General features: G+C 48.2%; 1 protein-coding gene across 3 annotated transcripts; it reads left to right on the forward strand.

The window, feature by feature from the left end:
• The first annotated feature begins 4,566 nt into the window (after window positions 1–4,566).
• On the forward strand, window positions 4,567–16,165 carry PEX5 (peroxisomal biogenesis factor 5). 3 transcript variants are annotated; one of them, XM_063353987.1, is made up of 16 exons: window positions 4,567–5,322; window positions 5,808–5,843; window positions 6,036–6,168; window positions 6,832–6,966; window positions 8,082–8,187; window positions 9,383–9,473; window positions 9,807–9,923; window positions 10,310–10,402; window positions 10,572–10,691; window positions 11,048–11,131; window positions 11,264–11,407; window positions 13,548–13,618; window positions 13,783–13,998; window positions 14,139–14,304; window positions 14,490–14,647; window positions 15,016–16,165. In XM_063353987.1, the coding sequence occupies exons 1-16, from the start codon at window positions 5,173–5,175 to the stop codon at window positions 15,215–15,217; spliced, it is 2,022 nt and encodes a 673-aa protein (XP_063210057.1). In that variant the 5' UTR covers window positions 4,567–5,172; the 3' UTR covers window positions 15,218–16,165. The 3 variants fall into 3 exon arrangements, with proteins under 3 accessions (XP_063210057.1, XP_063210038.1, XP_063210048.1); XM_063353968.1 differs by lacking the exon at window positions 11,048–11,131 and having other exon boundaries at window positions 4,568–5,322; XM_063353978.1 differs by lacking the exons at window positions 9,807–9,923; window positions 11,048–11,131 and having other exon boundaries at window positions 4,568–5,322.
• Window positions 16,166–20,258: the final 4,093 nt, after the last annotated feature.

Genomic DNA, 20,258 nt, shown 5'->3' on the forward strand with positions numbered 1-20,258 from the left:
ATTTTGAAGTTTGAAGGCTTGGTATGTCAAAGATTGGTATGTCATGATCTTGGTATGACAAAGATGTCGGGGAATATTCCGAACCCAAAGATCCTCTGTTGCTTTTGCAAATGCAAAGTTTCCAATGGTGTCAGAGTTCACAGAATATGATCTTCCTTGGAAAAAAAGCAGAATGTACACCAACATCATGCTATTGCCAAAAAGGCACACATCATATCAGTTTGTATGGCCAGAAGGACAGCCTGTAGGGAAGACGAAATAAGCTGTCAGATCAACTCTGTACTACTGAGACTTCAGCACTCCCAGCTCCGAGTGACACAGGACCGAGTGTCCAGTTTGGGTACCACACTGTGACAAAACAGGCAGGTGTTGGGGAATAAACCCACACGAGGGGAACAACTCACCTGCGCCATCCAAGCAGGAGGACTGAAAAAATTGCAGTGTCTAGTCTAGAGAAGAAGGAATTGAGGGAGACATGGCAACTGACTTAAAGTTTATACAAAGATACTTCAAAGAGGAAATGAATAATTACCTTATCTGTGGTGGAGAAGAAATGAACTATCAGCCCATCAATGGTGCCTGTCGCTACATGGGCAGTGAGGAGAAGACCAGTAGAAGGATTGGCCTTCTGGTCAGTGAAATGGAAAATCGAACAAAAATAACAAGAAGCGGCGAGTATTTTTCACTTGTCTTCACTGTGATGGTGGCTAGGGGAATACGTTAAATAGCACCAATGACAAGTGGGTAAAAAGTCATTCTAGATTTCAAAGCACTGAGGCAAAGTCAGTGCTTTCAGACCAGGTAGGCTTGATGAAATTCATCCTGTGATGGTTGGAGAACCGGACGAAGCGATGTCAGGCCCACTGCCAGTTATCTTTGAGATCTCTAGAGAATGGAGAGGTTCAGAAGACTGGAAAAGGCCAAATAATATTGGTTATTTAAAAAAAAAAAAGAAGGATCTGAGGAATTACTGGCCAGCCAGCATTACTTTACTGCCTCCCCCTGTGATACTGGAACAAATAAACATTAAGTAGAGAACTCACATTTGCCATTTGCCAAAATCAAGTCAAACCAATCTTTCATGGTAGACTAACAGGCCTTGTGGATAAGGAAGTAACAATAGATGTTATATATTTTGACTTCAGTAAGGATTTTTATTCTGCTTCATCTGACAGTCCTACAAATAAGCTAGGAAACATGGGAAACTGGATCTGCTTCTACTGTTAGGAGAGTCTGATGCTGATCAGAAAACTCTAAGATTGGTTTTCAATGGTATGCTCTCTATCGGGAGCACAGTATCAAGGAGTCCTGCAGAGATCTGTTCTCAGTGTGGCATTAATAGTTTCTTCGGTGATTTGTACAGTGGACTAGAAAGTGTGCCTATTAAATTTGCAGACAACACTAACCTGAGAGGGCTTGCAATGCATTTGGAAGACAACATGAGTATTCAGATGATCTTGATCAAGGGGAGAAATGGCCTGAAAGAGTAGAACACCATTTAACAAAAGCATGAGCAAAGTTCTTGCACTTGGAAAGAAATAGCGAATCTCACCAAGTTAGGATGGGGAATAGCTAAGCAGAAACCTCTATTTTGTCAGTGGTCCCCATCAGGTCCAGGACCTTCAGCAAAGTACTCGCCACCATCAAACTCAGACTGGCTGAAGGACGCAGAGCCTGGAATAGCCTTTTCAGGAACTGTACAATTTGCTTTTCTCACCTCTCCAAGAGTTATTGAGGGCCCCTCATATTTCAGTTCTTGCTGACAAAATATTTACACTTCGTGTACAAGGGTCCATTGATTTTGCTCCATCTCCTTAGATCAGACCCTTGGCTTTCTACCTGCAAACAGAAATATTTATGGCTTCAGCAGGATCCTTATCCACCAACAGCTATAGCTGTGGTTGTCCTGGACGCTCTGCCACCACTGTCACTTCTGGTTCCTTTAGTTGCATCACAGTCTTTCCGGACTGTAAGGGATAAATGGGGCCATCCAGCTTTTCCTTCTGTCTCCTTTGCTCTGAGTCTAAGACCTAGAAAGTCTCACTCTGCAAGGTCTCTTTCTGTACCTTCAAGTGGAAGAACACCCAAGCCTCACTCTTAGGCAATGGCAAACTGTGGCTGAGCCATGGAAGATGCTTTCTGAAGGCCTCCTACAGGCTGTCTTCAGACTGGTGCAAGTGATACCATGAGATTTTCAGTAAGATCAAAGGATTGCTTAATGTTGGAACTGGTTCAGTGATGAGCGCTGCTTTGCAACAGTCTCTGTGAGCCTGAAGGCAGCCAAGAGCCAGGGAAAAGAAACTGCCTTCCCAGGAGACGAGAAAGAGCGGAAGAGAAAAGGAGACAGGATACATTTTTCTGTAGCGTGTCTTGTCCCCGCAGGCAGCAGCAATGACCATGGGTGCATTTCCTATGGGGCCTGGTTTTGCTGCTCATACTGAGGAAGGGAGGCTGTGGGGATGTTTTTACAGATCAGAGTCCCTGCCCTGAACCAGTAAGGCAAGCTGAACTGGTATCATAGGCTGGTGTCCTGGGCATACCCCAAGACCCTGAAACAAATGTGTATAAATCAAAACTGCTTCATCTTGGCTTCTGCACTGCTTCAGTCTCTGATGGCTTTTGGACTTCTGCCCATGCCTGATCTCAATGCCTGCACTCCCCTTCCCCGTGTCGCTGTGCAGCTTATTGTTTTTCCCAGGAGCAGCACTGTCCGTCTGTTCTTCTTGAAAGTAATTCAGGATTCTGCCCAAAAGCCTCCTCCCTCAGTCTCTCTCTTCCAGTTCTCTTGCTAACCCTTGATCACATGGAGCCTATGCAGGATCAGCATTTGGTAAGAGCAGGTGAGTCCTGTTTGTCATTCCAGGGGCTTCATCCTAGGATGACTACAGCTTACAGGCAAGCAGGGAGCAATATCATAAGGCAGACATCTGGAAGAGTGGAATGTACTGTGCCAGTGTTACGTAGTGTCTGCAGCCTCGGTCTCCATGTGTAAGAGTGGTTGCGTAAATGCCTTTTCAAGTGTCGCCATCTTAATGCAGCTGCCTGACAGATGTAGGGCACTTCCACGTCAGTGCCTGAATGGATCATGGAATCACAGAATGGTAGGGGTTGGAAGAGACCTTCGGGGATCACCTAGTCCAACCCCCCTGCCAGAGCAGGTTCACCTGGAGCAGGCTGGACAGGAGCACCTCCAGGCGGGTTCTGAATATCTCCAGAGACGGAGACTCCACCACCTCTCTGGGCAGCCTGTTCCAGGGCTCTGTCACCCTCAAAGTAAAGATTTTCCTCATGTTGAGACAGAATTTCCTGTGTTCCAGTTTGTGCCTGTTGCCCCTTGTCCTGTTATTGGGCACCATTGAGAAGAGTCTGGCCCCATCCTCCTGACGCCCCCCCGTTTTGGTATTTACAAGCATCGATGAGGTCCCCTCTCAGTCTTCTCTTCTCCAGGCTAAACAGCCCCAGGTGTCCCAGCCTCTCCTCCTAAGAGAGGTGCTCTGGTCCCTTGGTCATCTTTGACCCCCTAGTCTCAAGAGCGCTTTCAAGGGGAATCTTCCAGTAATCCCTGCTTGCTGGACTTCGGTTTGTACTGCAGAACAGTCTTGGTGCGCAAACTAGATTCCTTTCGGGTGGCACTGAGCTGGTCGGGGTGCTGTACACAGGAGCACACTTCACGCCTTTCAGCCACTAATTGGTGTGCGAGCCCCCAGGACCAGGGAAGACGTAATCCAAAGTGAAGCTCCCCAAACACGTTTGGTGGGGGTGTTGGATTTCCAGCCCCAACTCTATCGCTTTAGAGATTTGCTCCTCTTGAGCCATTACTGCTGGCTGTAGATACCATCATGCATTTCAGAGCAGTAAGGAGAGCAGTCAAGAAGACTTACTGCCAAAGAACAGTGTCTAAAACAGCACCAGACATCAGGTTTTTGGATAGATGAACTGCACATGGAAAGTCTGGAGAGGACCCTGCAGAGGAGCATATTCCTTTTGGAAAGGAGAATTATAGAATCAGAATCATAGAATGGTTTGGGCCGGAAAAGATCTTAAAGATTGTCTAGTCCAACCCCCCTGCCCTGGGCAGGGACACCTCCCACTAGACCAGGCTGCTCAAAGCCCCATCCAGCCTGGCCTGGAACACTTCCAGGGATGGGGCATCCACAGCTTCCCTGGGCAATTGAGATGGGATTTGATTCTGAGAACCATTTATTTCCAGCACCCTAACGTCACGGGGGGCAGCACACGCCCTGCAAACCCCGCTTTGGGCTTTTCCCGTTCTTTTAGAGGCCCCGCGTGAACGAGCTCTGCTTTCCCAGGCGGTTTGCTCTTCCTTTGGAATCACACGTGAAAACTGACGACAGCTGCAGAGGAGCTGACATTCCTATGGCTTATCCGAAGAGATCCCGTACTTCCCACCGGAACGGAAGGTACTTTTAACCTGTCACTGCGACTCTGGCCCTTTAAGGCGCTCTGGTGCGGCGCTCGCGGGGCGCCTGGCCCTTTAAGGGCTGGCCCCGCCCCCTCGCCCCGTGAGCCCCGCGAGCCCCGGCGGCCCCAGGTACGGTGCTGGGACGGGGGGGGGGGGCGGTTGGGGAGACTCCCCGGTTCTGGCTGTACTCTCCGCCCGCCCGGGCGGGGAGAGCCGGGCCGGGGTACCGCCGCCCGGGCGGCTGGCAGCGAGGGGCGGGCCGGGGCGCGGGGCTCACTGGGGAGGCCGCGGCCTTGCCGTCCGTGGCGAGCGGGTGTCCTCTCTGTCGGCCTGGCTGGGGCTGGGCGGAGGAAGCCGGGGGCGGGGGGTGTCCCGCTCCCCGGGGTGATGGCGGCGGCGGCTCTTCCTGGCCGTGGCAGCTGTGCTCGGCCGCGCTGGGAGCCGGCGGGGGACCTGGCGCCGTGGCGGCATTGCCTCTGAGCCCGGCCCCCGCCCCCGCGGGCTCCGGCCTGGGGTCGGGACCTCCCCGGCCGGCCTACCCGCCCCGCCCCGCGCAAGGCTCCCGGGCCCGCAGGGGCGGGTGGGGCCGGCGGGCGGCAGCCGGGTGGGGGCACTGCGCCGGGCGCCCTCGGCAGCCGGCCGCTCCGTCTGGCGTTCACCCGGTGTTTGTGCCGCCCCGGGACCAGGTGCAGGCCCGGTGGGGGTTTGGCGCCGACCCTCCCTCCCTCCCTCCCTCCCTACCGGGCGCCATGGCCTTGAGGGAGCTGGTGGAACCGGAGTGCGGGGGCTCCAACCCCCTCATGAAGCTTGCCGGCCACTTCACCCAGGACAAAGCCTTGCGGCAGGAGGGACTTCAGGGCCCGCTGGCCTGGCCCCCCGGGGCGCCCGGAGCTGCTGCCGTGAGTGTTGCCGGTCGCTGAGCTGGAGCTGGATGTGGGGCCTGCCCGGGAGAGGGGTGTGCTGGCTGAAGGGGCGGGTGGGGGGAGCAGTGTGTGAGGGACTACTAGCACGGGTAGGTGTGGGGTTGCTTTTTTTTTTTCCGGGGAAAGAGGCCACAGGGTCACCCCGTTTGTCCTCAGGGGTTGTGGGGTGAGGGCCTGCTGGTGCAGGCTGTGTTTATGGGTGCTGGGGGAATGTTGGTGGCTGTGGTGAGCTGTATGGATTGCTGTCACAGGCCCTAACCCTGCAAGTGGTGGGTGCGGGGTTGGATGGTATCACTCAAGGTACTCCTGCACCTTTAGCTTCCACATAAGCAGGCAGCTAATGCAAGAAAGTGCTGACAGCCTAAGCTCGAGGAAGATGTAAACTAATTAGGTCACAGGGGGGGTGTGTGGAGGGGTACGGGGTCAAAGCTGTTGGGGTAATTGCCCACTATTCCCTTTAGGTATCCAAACCACTGGGAGTGGCCACAGAAGATGAGGTAAGAACAGGTTGATGCATCTCCTTACTGCTTTTCTCATCGACATCGTTTGCTATTTTTCCCCTTCCCTGATGTTAATCAGGTAAGCCCATGAATAATGGGCTTCTGACAAGTGCATTTCTTCCTCTTGTGCTCCATGGCTCTGCCTGTTCATCTTCTGTGCTGTTTGTAATCCGTCTCTGTCTTTGGCAGCTGGTTGGAGAGTTCCTACAGGAGCAGAATGCCCCTTTACTGTCCCGTGCACCCCAGACCTTTAAGATGGATGACTTATTGGCTGAGATGCAAGAGATTGAACAGTCAAGCTTCCGACAGGCCCCTCAGCGAGGTGAGGGGAGCTAGAGTAGGTGGAGAGCTGGAAAAGATCTTGGTGTTATGGTTAAGCTCCTAGCAGGGTGGTTCCCATTTATTCAGCACTTGTCAGGTTGCATCTGGAGCAGTGTTTCCAGATTTGGGCTTCCCAGTACGCTGACGTGCTGGGGCAAGTCCAGTAGAGATCAATAAGGTGTTCAGGGACTGGAATATGTGGTGTAAGGGGAAAGGCTGAGGGAACTGGATTTGTTCAGCCTGTCTGGTTGCTGTCTTCAGCAGCCACAGCCAGGATCTTTGCAGCAATACACAGCAAAAGGACAAAGGGCAATGGACACAACTTGCAGGAAGGGGAACTGGCTAGATGTAAGGAGATATTTCTTCCCTTGGAGGGTGATTCAGTACTGGGATGGGTGCCTATGGAGGCTGCGGGATTGTCATCCTTGGACAAGTTCAGAAGATACCTGATGAATGCCCTGAGCAAACTAATCTCCAGGTTTAGCGTTAACCTGCTGTGAGAACACTAGCAACCTCCAGAGATTTCTTTCCAAGTGGAATCTTTCTGTGATTTTATTCTAACAAAGAGAAAGGGAAGGATCAGAGATGATGAGGGCTAGCCTGGAACACTTAAATGATACCTTTGAGTTCTCCAATCCTCACTTCTGTTTTTTACTACTTGTAGCTCCAGGTGTGGCAGCCCTGGCACTGTCTGAAAACTGGACCCAGGAATTCTTGGCTGCAGCAGATAGTGCTGGTGATGTCTCTTCAGATTACAATGAGGCTGACTGGTCACAGGAGTTCATTGCTGAAGTGACAGGTGAAGGGTCCCTTTTGGAATTATTGTCAAGGTGTTGCCAGTCACATGCCTGTGTATGGCGGGGAGTTACTGAATATGAAATTGGAGTAATGCTTTGGGCCCAGCGGGCAGTGTTTACTGTAACAGCTTTAACAGGGAGGGGGAAAAAAAAAAAGCTTTGTGATGGTTTAGCCAAATTGTTCACGATATGGTGTGGAAGCTTTTATTCAGGTGTAAAAGTCTTTAGCCTAGGTTACTTGGATAACTTAGGAGAAGCAGGCTATTCAAACTGCTTTTATAAAAATTATTATTCAACTGATGCAAATTCTGCAGATGGCCTGGTACTGCTTCTTGCTTACATATTCTCTAACTCCCTCTCTTAAGGCTAAATTTGCTTTGGGTATAAAGGCAAATATTTTTTAGTGCTTTGGCCAAATAGTTTTTGTCAGTTTCATGGAGGTAGAGGGATGTCGCACCTTGGATATGTGCAAGGTGAATGTTTCTGGCCCAAAGGTTAAGCTTTCAATTTCAAGCAAGCCAGCAGTTTATCTGAAAACCCATCCTGCATTGTGTAGAGAGCTGGGGCTGGAATAGGGTCCTGTTGCCATCCTTGACCTAATCTGAAAGTCTGAGTAATATTTAAATAGATGCTATTCTCTTTTCCAGGAGTGGCCACTGTAGAAAGCCAGGTAGTCCCATTCTTTGACCTTCACTCTTTACGCTTCTGGGAACATAAATCAGCATTTATAAAGGTCTTTGAGAAAGTTCTGATGAAAACCTAGTGCCTTGTAGGCTGTGCTTTTGGCAGAGACTTGTAATGCATTGCTAATTTTCTTGACCTACATATTATCCCACATGGAGCGCATGAATAAGTTGTGAAATTAAAGTAGAAAATCATAAGGCTATTGGCACCATAGTGGCATCTGTATTAATATACAGTCTGAGCCTAAGGCTTGAGTTTTAGATCAGAATAAACAAAGTTAGAACAAACAAGCATAAACAATCTTACAGAGAAGATCTCTTCAAAGAATGTTAGCTAACTGTATGTAAAATGGAGAGAGAAAAATCTGAAGTTAATTTGAGTGATGGTCTGCCTGTCTTGTTCTTCTCCCTGTTTTTCCTGCTGTCCTATGCAGATCCGCTATCTGTGTCTCCTGCCAAGTGGGCAGAAGAATACCTAGAGCAGTCAGAGGAGAAACTGTGGCTTGGGGAATCGGAAGACCAGTCTTTGGCGGATAAATGGTGAGTCTGTCTTCTCAAGAGTAGTTATTGCAGCAAGGTACTTGGGTGGGTGAAGTTTGGATAGGTGATAGAAATCTGCTGTGGCCTGAATGCTTTTGAGTAATTTAATTTAGATTGATGTTCTCAGGCCTTTGGTTTCAGAGAAAGGCGGAAACAGTGCTGAAACATCTCAGAGAAAGGAGTAAACAAAAACTGAAGTTTTTAAGAAATCCTAGCTTTTCTGTTTTCTACTTCCAGGAAGATATTGTGATCATGTAGGCTAACTTAATCTCATGCTTAATGCAAAGCGCCTTAAAGTGCTTACAGGAGTGAGATCAGAAACTCCTAATCAAGCAGAACTTTTTTCCACAACAGATGCTTTTTTAGATTTAGAGATCTCAAGTACTAGACTTTACTAGTTGTAAACTTTTATCACTTTATTCTCCCTGACAAACCACATCCAGCCTTTCCTCTCCATATTTCTAGATTCAGCCTTCCAGACATTATTTTCATGTGTTTTTTCTGTGGTAATTAAAGAACAGTCTACTACTGCACATCTTCTCTGTATAGGTACCTGTTGACTACGGTCAAGTTTTTCAATTAAAGCAGCAAAACACAAGCAAGCAATGTGGGCTTCTTAGATCTTTCCCTAAAAGAGATTTTGCATATTTGGGTTCTCCTTCTTCCTGGCTCTTGCCCTTTCTGATACGGTTCTGCAAATATGGACGTTCCTGAGATATTGCCACCAGTTCCAAAGACGTCACCAAGATTGAACGTAGTGGTAACACCTGGAACTGGTCCTGTCCTGCTGTAAGCCGGACAACGTATTGAGTTGTGTGCTTGCTATGAGCCCTCAGTCCTCTGCGAAGCTGATGCTTTTCCAAGACACACTGTTCCTCTTCCATGAGCATGACCTACTTTTTATTCCTAGTTACATGACCTTGTTTTTGGTAGTGCTAAGGCTTGCAATGTCTGATAGGCTGTTCTGCAGAACTATGCTGCTACTGTAGTTGTTTAATTCTGCTCCTGTTTATGTCAGTCACTTGCACAGTTAACCTAGTAGTAATTTTGAATTTTTAGAAATGGACAAAGGTACCGAATCACTTAGGAGAGCCCCAGAGACTTTGAGGAGGGGTTGTGTTGTGTAGACTGTTGTTAGTGAAAGAGTTCACTGTTGCCTGGTATCAGACTATCTCTTTACTGCCTCTAAACACAGGTATGAGGAGTATCAACCTGAGGATGATCTTAAGAAAACTGTTAGTGATTTCCTCTCTAAAGTGGATGATCCAAAACTCAAGAATTCTGAGGTAAGAAATTCCCTGATTTGGTTTGACAGATATCTAGTGTGAGTAAGGGGTGCGGGGAATTGAGAAGGGGGAAGACAGTAGAGGAATAAAACCTCCTGCTGTCCCATGTTTCCATTTCTTCCCTGATTCCTAGAAGTTGAACCCTACAATCCACTCTAGATATTATCCATGCCTACCACATGACTGGTGAAGACCTGTCCTCCCCACCGTTTTGGGCCTTTTGTGCTCGCTTTGCAGAGAGAAGTCCTCTTAGTGAAGGAGGGGGGCATGGGCAGAGGGCTTGTTGGCAAAGTGTCTGCCCAGCTCCACCCTTGTTTCATTTCTCTGCCACAGTTCCTAAAGTTTGTCCGCCAGATCGGAGATGGGAGGGTATCGATCGAAGCTAATCAGGTGACCCACAGAGACCAAGATCAGGCAGAGCAATGGGCAGCTGAGTTTATACAGCAGCAGGTAGGAGCCCCAGCCCTGTGTGGTCTGAAGGAGGAAAGCTTTTTGCCACAGTGCACAGTCTGGGAGCGAGGGAGAATGGCAAGTCCAACTCTCAGCAGTGCTCTACTAATGACTAGGCTGGGGGAGGCGAGGGAGGGGCTGTTGGGCTTGTTTTAGCAGAGTCTAGGCAGAAGCTGGGAAGGTATTTGGGCAGTGTGAATTTTCACATCTCCCGTAGCAACTTGGGAGGAAGGGGATATCCAAATGAACTCTTTTCTACTTTACAGGCCATCAGTTCTTGCTGATGGGGAGGAGGGGTCATCACAGACCCTTCTGCTGTTTTGAGGTGTGCCCTGAGGTTGCCAAATTCTAAATAGAAAGGTGTGTTTCTGTTTCCAAACTCCCAGGGGGCATCCGATGCCTGGGTGGATCAATTTGCACGATCTGGAAACATGTCAACTCTTGATACGGAATTTGAGCAGGCAAAGACTGCTGTGGAGGTAAAGCTGACGGAGGAGGAGGAGGAGGGCTGGGGTACCAGCTGAGAGACATGGTAGGATTACCTGTCTCCTTTGCATGCTGTGAGAAGGGCTAGCAACACTTAAGAGGGGGTCTGTAGAGCTCAATTTATGATTAAGGTACTCTAGTCACGTTCCGTTCTACCTTCAGTCAGATGTGGACTTCTGGGACAAACTCCAGGCAGAATGGGAGGAGATGGCCAAGAGAGATGCAGAAGCTCACCCTTGGCTCTCTGATTATGAAGACCTCAGCTCCTCATCATACGACAAGGTAATAGAGACCAGGGTCTCTCAGCCCTAGTACTGTGATGGACTGCCTTGAGGAGACTGTCAGTATGTCTGCCTCGCAGGTGAGCTCCACAGACCCCAAATGCTGCTAGGATTCCTTCTCGCACTGACGTTCTGCTATCAGTTGCACCCTCATCCCAGATCAGCTAGGGGTTAAACAAGGACTATTTTCAGTTGTGCTTGTCTGCAGATGCCGATGTTCTGCAGATGTTCTTACCCAACACCAAATACCAGTTAATGCTGGGATTCTTTGCAATGAGTGCAAGCGTTGTCGCCCCCTGCCGCCCACAAGCTGATAAGACTCACAGCAGATATTTAGTCTCTTCTGACTTATTTCAGGTCTGGTTTGGGGAAATTTTTCAGCACAGAGCAAGCAGGAAGAAGAGCCATTTTTCTCTGGTCTGCTACAGACTAGCAGAGAGGGTGAGATGCTGGCTGGTCTGCAGTTTGAGTGTTTCTGGTACAGCAAGACTAGACCGTGCTGTACTGTAGAGGGTGCTTTTCTCTCCCTAAGCCTGTCTCCTGACTTTAGCTCCTGCCTGTCTTCCCTTCTAGGGTTACCAGTTTGAGGAAGATAATCCCATGAGAGATCACCCGGATGCATTTGAAGAGGGGCGGAAGCGCTTGGAGGAAGGTGACCTCCCCAATGCTGTCTTGCTTTTTGAGGCTGCAGTGCAACAGAAACCAGATCATATGGAGGTGAGTGAGAGAAGAGATAACAGGCCTTGGCCAGGTGTCCTGCTACTTGCGTCCTTCTCTAGTGAGGTGTCAGTGTGTGTGTAGAAAACTCACTTCAGTGTTAGGAGCTGTGCAGGCTGTATGAAAACGTCGTATTTTTCTGTGGCTCTGGGTATGTAGCCAGTGTATGTGAATCCCCAGGAGGGCTGTGGGCAAGGAGGCTTATGACTGAGGTCAGTTACAAAAACTGCAAAGGCTCTTGGAGCTCTTTGGAGCACATGAGAGTGCATGGAGCTAAGACAAGGAGTTCTCATCTCTTAAGTTGCATCTGTGCAAATCTTTGTTGGCATTGCAAGTTTGGAGATGCTTATGGCAGATGATAACTGCTTTCAATATCTGTATTAAAGACTAATTCTGAGCAGGTTGTTACACTAGGGTCCTGGTTAGGTCTTCCATTTAGATGCTCAGAGAAGATGTAACCCAAGAGGGTTGAGAGAGATGGCTTGGGTGTCTTCACAGTCCTCACTTGAAGCTGTAGGCCAAAGAATGATTTTTATTCTGAAGACAAGTTTCCAGCTCCTAGTTCATTGAATACTTATTTTCATAAAGCACTTCAGCTCCTGCAGGATGAATTGAGAAATGGAACAGTCTTTCGCCTTTCTCCAGAGGTAGAGGCTGCGGATATTCTCAGGTGGAAGAATGCAAATACATCCTTTTTATCTGTTTCTGGAGTGCCTGCCTCAAGGACCCAGGGATGCTGAACTCTCAGTGTGTCTGATTCAAGCCCTGTGAATTGTATATGATTGGAAATAACTTAATTTGTTAATCCTGAGACTTAGATGAGAGTGACCCCTTGGAACAGAGGTTCTTGGATTCTGGGAATACAGGCATCTAACTTTCTAGGTAGGGTACTGGGAGTAGGTGAAAAGTAAACAGAGGTTTTGGAGATCTACTTCAGCTTTAAAGTGGTCAAAAAGTGTTGCCGATTCTCCTTTAGAATCGGCAGTCTCTTCTCATAGGCAGCGTGGGCTGCAGGCTGAGCATAATGGAGAGGTAGTTGAAATCTTGGGCCAGTTCTGGCAGGTTGTATTGAAAACGTTCTGAATTCTTCTATTGTGACTCTGCAGGAAGTACAGGGGAAGTCAAGACTTCACAAATGGTACCGTGATCAAATAGACTTGAACAATTGCTCTGGAGGAAATGTCGTGGTTGCTTTGGTCCAAATCACAACTTTACCTTGAATCTCAGCTCTTCTGCCTGCAGTACACTGTGCAGTTATCACTAGCCAGCTTTTCTTGAGTTGCAGGTAGCTGCATGGTGAGGCATTAGAGATTTGAGACAGTAGATTGCCTCTTGCTTGCACAGTGTGGCTGGGTCTTTGCTAATGAAACAGTTTTCTTCCTTGAGACAACGGATACTGCGTTTTGCGACTTACATTCAAAAAGCGGGTATGTCACGCTGACAATCCTGCCAACTTTCTAGCCTGTTTTTGAGCAAGGAGTGTGGTTATCAACATAAAGAGAAACAGGTACTTTGGATTTAGTGCCTTAACTGAATATTCCCTATGTCAGCAGCCTGGAGGTGGAAGTGGTTTTCCTGTACTGGTGTCACAATGACTGAAGATTCAGTAAAATAACAGCACTTCTGCTTTCAGGTCTGACAGACAACTCCCCAAGGTTATCACTTGCTAGTAGACCACTGCACAAGTATATACATCTGCCTACCTTAGGGGTCTCCTTATTATTAGCACTGCTGCTATGCCGTTTTGTTCTTAAGAAATGAGAGATCTGCTTTTCCCTCCTTCCTCTGCAGTTTGACCACAGTTAGAAGTTAAAAGTGGAGATTCTGTCACTTAAAAGTGTAAAACTGCCAACGGTTGCTTTATGGTAGATCTCCAGGTAAACATTCACTTCTTCTGTTCACTATAACACCAATAAAACTGTGTTTTATTGGTCTTGAGGACCTATGTGCCATAAAGTCTACATGTCTTTCAAGAGAAACTTGTATCTGTGGCTAGTATATATACTTGCATATATTTGGTCTTACTCTAAAAGTATGTGGGATAATACGGTGGATTTAATCTCTGTGTCTGTGGTTTATTGGCTTATCTTTTTCTCTGTGTGTGAAGAAGTCTGAGTTTGTGCATCTTTGTCTTCTCCAGGCCTGGCAATATCTAGGAACCACCCAAGCAGAGAACGAACAGGAGCTTTTGGCCATCAGTGCCCTCAGACAGTGAGTGTTGCAGAAGAGCCGCTGAGCATGGCTTCTTGTCTAGTGCATAGTGCCACAAGGACCATATGGCTAGCTCTGTTTTGATTGTGTTGCCTCCTGTATCCTAGGTGTCTCCCAGAATGTTTTAATACTATATTAACTTTTTTTTTTTCTTTGACCTGCAGGTGCTTGGAACTGCAGCCTGGGAACCTCACAGCGCTTATGGCTTTAGCAGTCAGCTTCACCAATGAGTCCTTGCAGAAGCAGGCATGTGAGACTCTGCGGGACTGGTTACGCCATAAACCGGACTATGCTCACCTGCTGGAGAAGGAGCCAGAGGAGAGTGTCTCGGGCACAAACCTGGGGCCTTCCAAGCGTGTCCTAGGTTCCCTGCTGTCTGAGTGAGTCGGGATTACAAATTTCAGCCTTTAGCTGAAAGGCTTCTTGGAGGGTTGGGACTAGTCCAGGCAGGAACAGAGGGAGCAACGCAAGGCCAGCTGTCTCCACAGTACACCAATATCCTTGTTCTGTGCTTTTCCAGCTCATTGTTTATGGAGGTGAAAGAGCTGTTCTTAGCAGCTGTGCGCAGCAACCCCTCGACTGTGGATCCTGATGTTCAGTGTGGCCTGGGTGTCCTTTTCAACCTTAGTGGCGAATACGAGAAGGCTGTGGATTGCTTCAGTGCTGCGCTCAGTGTGCGCCCCAATGTAAGAAAGGGCAGACTGTGGATGCTGGAGGTTTATGGGTAAAAGTTCGGGTGGAGGTGCTGCTTGTGTGGGAGGTACACTTTTGGACGGGAGGAATAAGACAGACACACGGGGAAGGGAGGGTTGGCTTGGGGCTTAAAAAGATCCAGTTTGTCTCAGCCCTTTCTCTCTGCCCCTTCCTCCAGGACCATCTTCTATGGAACAAGCTTGGTGCTACCCTGGCCAATGGGAATCGGAGTGAGGAAGCTGTGGCCGCGTATCGTCGGGCACTGGAGCTCCAGCCAGGATACATCCGCTCTCGCTACAACTTGGGCATCAGTTGCATCAACTTAGGTGCCCACCGGTGAGCATAGGTTGGGCAGATCTGCTGTGACCCATGAGTGTGCATGTGTTTGTGGGAGAGAGACTGCAATAGGTTACTAGGGCAGCGCCATGCTGCCTGCAGCCTTCCCTTGGCATAGGAGAGCAGAGCAAGTGTGTGGACTCTGCCCCGAGAACAAGGTGTCATGCAGATGCAGTTGGAGTAGGGGCCATCTGGACTTCGGTTTCTGTTAAGAGGGAAAAGGGGGATCTCTGGTGCTGGAGCGGGGTAGGATCTGGTGAAGAGGAGGAAACTGTTTTGGAGGGGAAGTACTTCAGAAGCAAATGGGGGAGGGAGTATGAGATTTACCATCTTCTCCAGTAAGCATGTGTATGTTCTCATGTTGACAGTGAGGCTGTGGAGCACTTCTTAGAGGCTTTGCACATGCAGCAGAAGAGCCGAGGTCCGCGGGGGCAGCAAGGCGCTATGTCTGACAACATCTGGAGCACCCTCCGCATGGCCCTCTCCATGCTGGGGCAGAGTGACCTGTATGGGGCAGCTGATGCCCGTGATCTTCCCACACTGCTTCAGGCATTTGGCCTCCAGCAGTGACTCTGGGATGGGCTCCCCTGCGAATGCAGGGTTGGCCCAGCCCAGCAGTGACCTTCCTTAGAGAGAAAATGTTCACTAGGGTTCATGCGTATCTTTGCTCTGGTAGGGCAGATCATTGGCAACTGTTTTTTTTCAAGGACCTCCCAACTGAAGTGTGCGACTTCCCTGTTTGTCTGTTGTGGCCTGAGCATCTCTGGGCGGTTCACATTGTCACCTCCATGACTGACTGACGCTCTGCTGGTAGGCAGATGATCAAAGTGGGGAAGACCACAACATCCAGCCCTCTTGCAGACTGCATTTGCAGTAATGCCCAGCTTGGCTATGAGACCTTACGATAGCCATTCCGGCAGACACTACCTACTGGACGCGTGTCTTGAGTGCAGGTTGCTTTGGTGGGGTGGGATTTGTCATTTGGCGAAAAGGTGACAAATTCTGGGTTTGAGCATGCTTCCCCCATGTATGTGCTTGCATGTGTGTATATGTGGGTTGCTTGGGAAAACTGGGGGCACCAGTCCCCTTTTCTGGGTATTCATGGTACAGCCAGATGCTGGTTTCTCAGCAGAGTTACTGTACTTATAACTGAGTTATAAGTTCAGAGTTTCTTTATGAACCTTTTAAGAGCAGAGTTACTGTACTTATGGTAGGGACACAGGTGGAGGCCCTTAGCCTGTCACGGTAAGAGGAGATCCCAGAGTTCAGACTTGAGGGAAAGTGATAGGAATAAAGGTCTAAAATGTAACCTCCCCTCCCGGAATATGGCGGGGAAAGGGTCAAGTCTTAATTTTCACTTGATCATCTGTCACGGTTTTCCTTTGCACAGAAGTTCCCCATCTTGCGTGTAACTGAATCTTGTTAATTATAAATATCTGTATATGATTCTATTGGGGAAAATGTTTTTTTAATTGTAAAGTATTTTGTATAATAAAGGAGGGAGAATTAAAATTGCCAAAATAACATCTTTCTCTGTGCCTCTGTTGGAGCTGCGTGCAGTGGGTAGTATAGGTCTTGCGGGGTATAAGCTCACGGGCTTGCGAAAGATAGATTGGTGTCTCAGTTTCTGTCTCCCCTCTTGACCCAGGTTTTGGTTTATTGATAGCTCATATGGAAATGAAGCTTAAAGGACCTCATTTTGCTGTAGCCTCAGGCTTCAGTTCTCTGAGCCAGCAGGAGAGCTTCCCGGTGCCAAAAGCGCTCTCTTTTTTTTTTTTTTCTTTTTTTTCCTTGCTTAGTTTTAGGGTCAGTGAAGTATATTTTTTCACTTTCTTGCCATCTGCAGTGAGGGAAGTTGTGTTATGTTTTATCACCTCTTTGAGGAACCTGACTGCTGCGGTAGTCAAGACCCCGGGGGACTTAGGCAGGGAGCACTTGCCCTTCCTCTTCTACCTGCTGTGGGTGATACAACACCCCCTGCTCCCCTTTAGGCCACTTGGTGTGGTTTTTCTCCCCACCTGGGCCACCTAACAAAACAAAGGACCAGAATGTTATGTCATCCCATTGACACCTGGGACACATAATAGTCCCAGGTAGTAAGTGAAGGGTAATGGGCCAGAATGTTACGGCAACCCCTTAGGGCACCTGGTTCCCCTGACTCGGGTTGCTTGGAGACAATAAAGGTATTCGATCACTCCTGACAATATATGGATTGTGCCCCAAAGAGGAGGTTGACACCGGAAAGTCAAGATCTAGCAAGTTCTGGTGGAAAGTACCAGATGAAAGTCAATTATCTCGGATCCCATAAACAGTGATTCTAACAAGACCCTTTGAGCTCTTCTGGATCGCAGCAGGCTGTGACCACCATCTCCCCTGAGTTGGGATGCTGCTGGGGCAGGCACCTTGAGGATTAAAAGGCCAAGGTGAGTCAACTCTCTGGAGTCTCAGTTATCGCCTGCTGAGAAATGCGGATCTATTGTGAGTATTTACTCCTCAACTCAAGAAGAAGGAAATTTTAACTATAGGCTAGGCTCTCCTTCATCCGCCTCCCTATCCACGTACCTCTCATACACACATTAGCTCTTGGGAGTGTGGGTGTTCTTATACTTTATTGGATCCAAATACTTTGTCCATTTGTCTGTGTGCGTGTAAGGAGTCAAAAGGGGCACCTGTTGGTTCATTGGAGTTGCCCACTGCAAAGGGATGTATGGTCCTAGCAGTTAAAGACGTGTATGTTTGTGCTCATATGTGTATGTACTGATTTGGGATATCTAATAGTAAGGTAGTGTAAATATTGTCGTTTTTTTAATTTATATGATAATGGCTCAGACAAAGACAATTCTTCCCATCCGCCTGAGCCTCCCCCATTCCCTCCCTCTCAGACCGATTACTATAACAGAAGTAACTCCAGGACCTTGGGGTGGTAAAAGAGAAGAAACTACTAAAAAACCTCCATTTGATTTGATTTAGATAGACAATTTACAAGATCACTACAGCCGTAAGCCTGGAGAAACTGGATACTATGCAGAGTGTCTCTAACTGGGGGAGACAGAATCCTGCTGGATGGCAAGAAAGCCAATGGCTATTGGGGCCCTGGCCTCTTTTTAAATGCCAGCCCTGACCCCCCAAAAAGGACTCCCGCTCACTAACCATCAGTGTAGCGTATTGGGCTGGTGGCATCGATGTCTTAAAAAGGGGAGAACCCCTATTAATGCCTATTAGATCTATAGGTGAGCTCTCCAGAGCTTTTACAAAGGCTACCATGCATCAGCGCCACTCCACTGATGCTCCTCTCTCAGCACCTGTAACTCTGTAATGCAGAAGGTGAGGGAAAAGAGGATGAAGAGGAACAGGAGTTGGGTCACAGGGAGGTCTCCACCTGGGCAGTGTTAATGGACGAGACTATGAATCATCTGCGAGAAACGGGATGGGATGAAATTCCCAGTGAAACGAAAAATACAGGTCATGCTGTTAGGCAAATTTGGCAATCACATCAAAAGAGCTCTCAAGAACCAAAATTCTCTGACCGGCAATTAAAGGACTGGGAGTGGAGAAATGAGTTATGGAAATATTTGTAGTAATAAATGAGAAATGAGTTATTACATTGGCACTAGGAATTCCTAGAGCCATCATTCAGAGACAGCCTACTGGTGTCATTCTGAGTCTAACCCAAGCATTCCAGAAATGCGACCATCCAAACGCTCCAACTCCTCCATTGCCAACTCCTAGAGAGAAAAATAACCCTTTCTGCCCCCATAGCAAGCAGTTACAAAGCACAAAACCCAAAAAATTATAGTGCCGGGCCGGTGATTGGGCCTGCCTGTTGGGCAAGCAGAAGCCTATCAATGGCTAAATGAGAATGCCCCTTGCATTTTAATTCCAGTTGGTCCTCAAAAACGATTAACAAAATTTTTAATTGGTACTGGAGTGCAAATTTCGATTATTACACCGCAGGATGCCGACAAAGTGGGCTTACGACCTGGATGGCAAAAGGTTAAAATTACCGGGGTTATGGGAACTTGTGCCAAGCCGCAAAAGCTAATTTATGGCTCCCTGGCAAAAAGCGCCTGCCATCCATTCACTCTGCAGTTAAAGATCACTATGAAAATATCCTAGGTTTTGATGCTTTGAATGGCTGGACTTGGCGTCTGCCGGAGGGTAGTTTATGGTCTTTCAGTTGGAATGCCAATCCTAACCCTAATTAAAAATCAACAAACTGCCGGAGTGTGTGTGCTCCCCGCAGCCCCAGTGCTTCCCAAATCAAAGATCACTAATGTCCCGCAGTCCCCAGTTTCTGCTGCAGCGCCGACTGGAATTTCAGAAGTAATTGCAGATTTAGAAAATAAAACAAACCCAAATTCTTTTCAGAACTCCCTCCCCCATATCATTCTTCGGTTTGTCCAGTCCGTAAACCGTAGGGGAAATGGCATTTAACGATTGATTATCAGCGCTTAAATGCGGATGCAGCCCCATTAACAGCTGGAGTCCCCAGTATTGCCATTCTAACAGATACTTCGCAGGCCGCCTCGCATCCTCGGATGGCAGTGGTAGATGCGAAAGATGTGTTTTTCACGGTCCCCTTACAGGAGGAAGACAAAGAAAAATTTGCCTTTACATGGGAAGGTACCGAATACGCCGTTAAGAGATTCCCACAGGGGTATAAACGTTCACCCCCACTTGCTCGGGCTGCACTTGCTGAACTTTTACAGACAGTTCCACTCCCTGAAGGAGTAAAATCATATCAACATATAGAAGATATCCTAACTGGAGGAACCTCCCCTGAAAGGGCGAGGGCAGCGGCAGCAGCAGTTTGGCAAACGTTGCACGCAGCAAACATTGAAATTCCACCCGAAAAATGCCAGGGGCCGAGCGGAGAAGTGAAATTTCTGGGCACTTGGTGGATTGCTGGAAGCGCGGCAGTTCCGCTGGACGCTGGATAAAACCGAACAATCGCAGAAGCCCCAGCCTAGGAATTACAGCAGCTGACGGGTACTTCAGGGTACTGGAGGAAACACGTACCTGGATTCTCCATCGTTGCCCGCGCGCTCTACTCGCTGCTGTGAAAACGAAAACCATGGAAATGGGACTCAGAACATGAAGAGGCAGCCAAAACCCTAATACAAGAATTAAAACCATACCAATCTCTAGGACCTGTCCATCCTCGTGATCCTATTATAGCGGAATGGGATTTTGCAGAACACGGTACTTACTGTAATCTATTTCAAACCCGGTCCTGACGGACTAAAAAGACCTATACTGTTTAACTCGACTGCATTTAAAGAGACAGAGCAGAGGTATTCTGAGTGGAAAAGAGGTCTTTTGTCCTTTGTGCAATTAAACAAAGCTGAGAAAATACGCCAGGAGCAAGCTGTTCAAATCAGAGGTCCGTTTAATTTATGAGACGTTATCCTAAAAGGAACTCCTTCCCCCAGAAAGGGTTGCACAAAACCCCACTATCGGGAAATGCAAGGTTGGGGAGGGATTCTTTATCAGGGAGTGTAGTGATAGGACGAGGGGTAACGGTTTCAAACTGAAGGAGATTTAGATTGGATATCAGGAAGAAATTCTTTACTGCAGGGGCGGTGAGGCACTGGAGGAGGTTGCCCAGGGA

Source organism: Chroicocephalus ridibundus, chromosome 1 (assembly GCF_963924245.1).
Source record: "Chroicocephalus ridibundus chromosome 1, bChrRid1.1, whole genome shotgun sequence".
Taxonomy (NCBI): domain Eukaryota; kingdom Metazoa; phylum Chordata; class Aves; order Charadriiformes; family Laridae; genus Chroicocephalus; species Chroicocephalus ridibundus.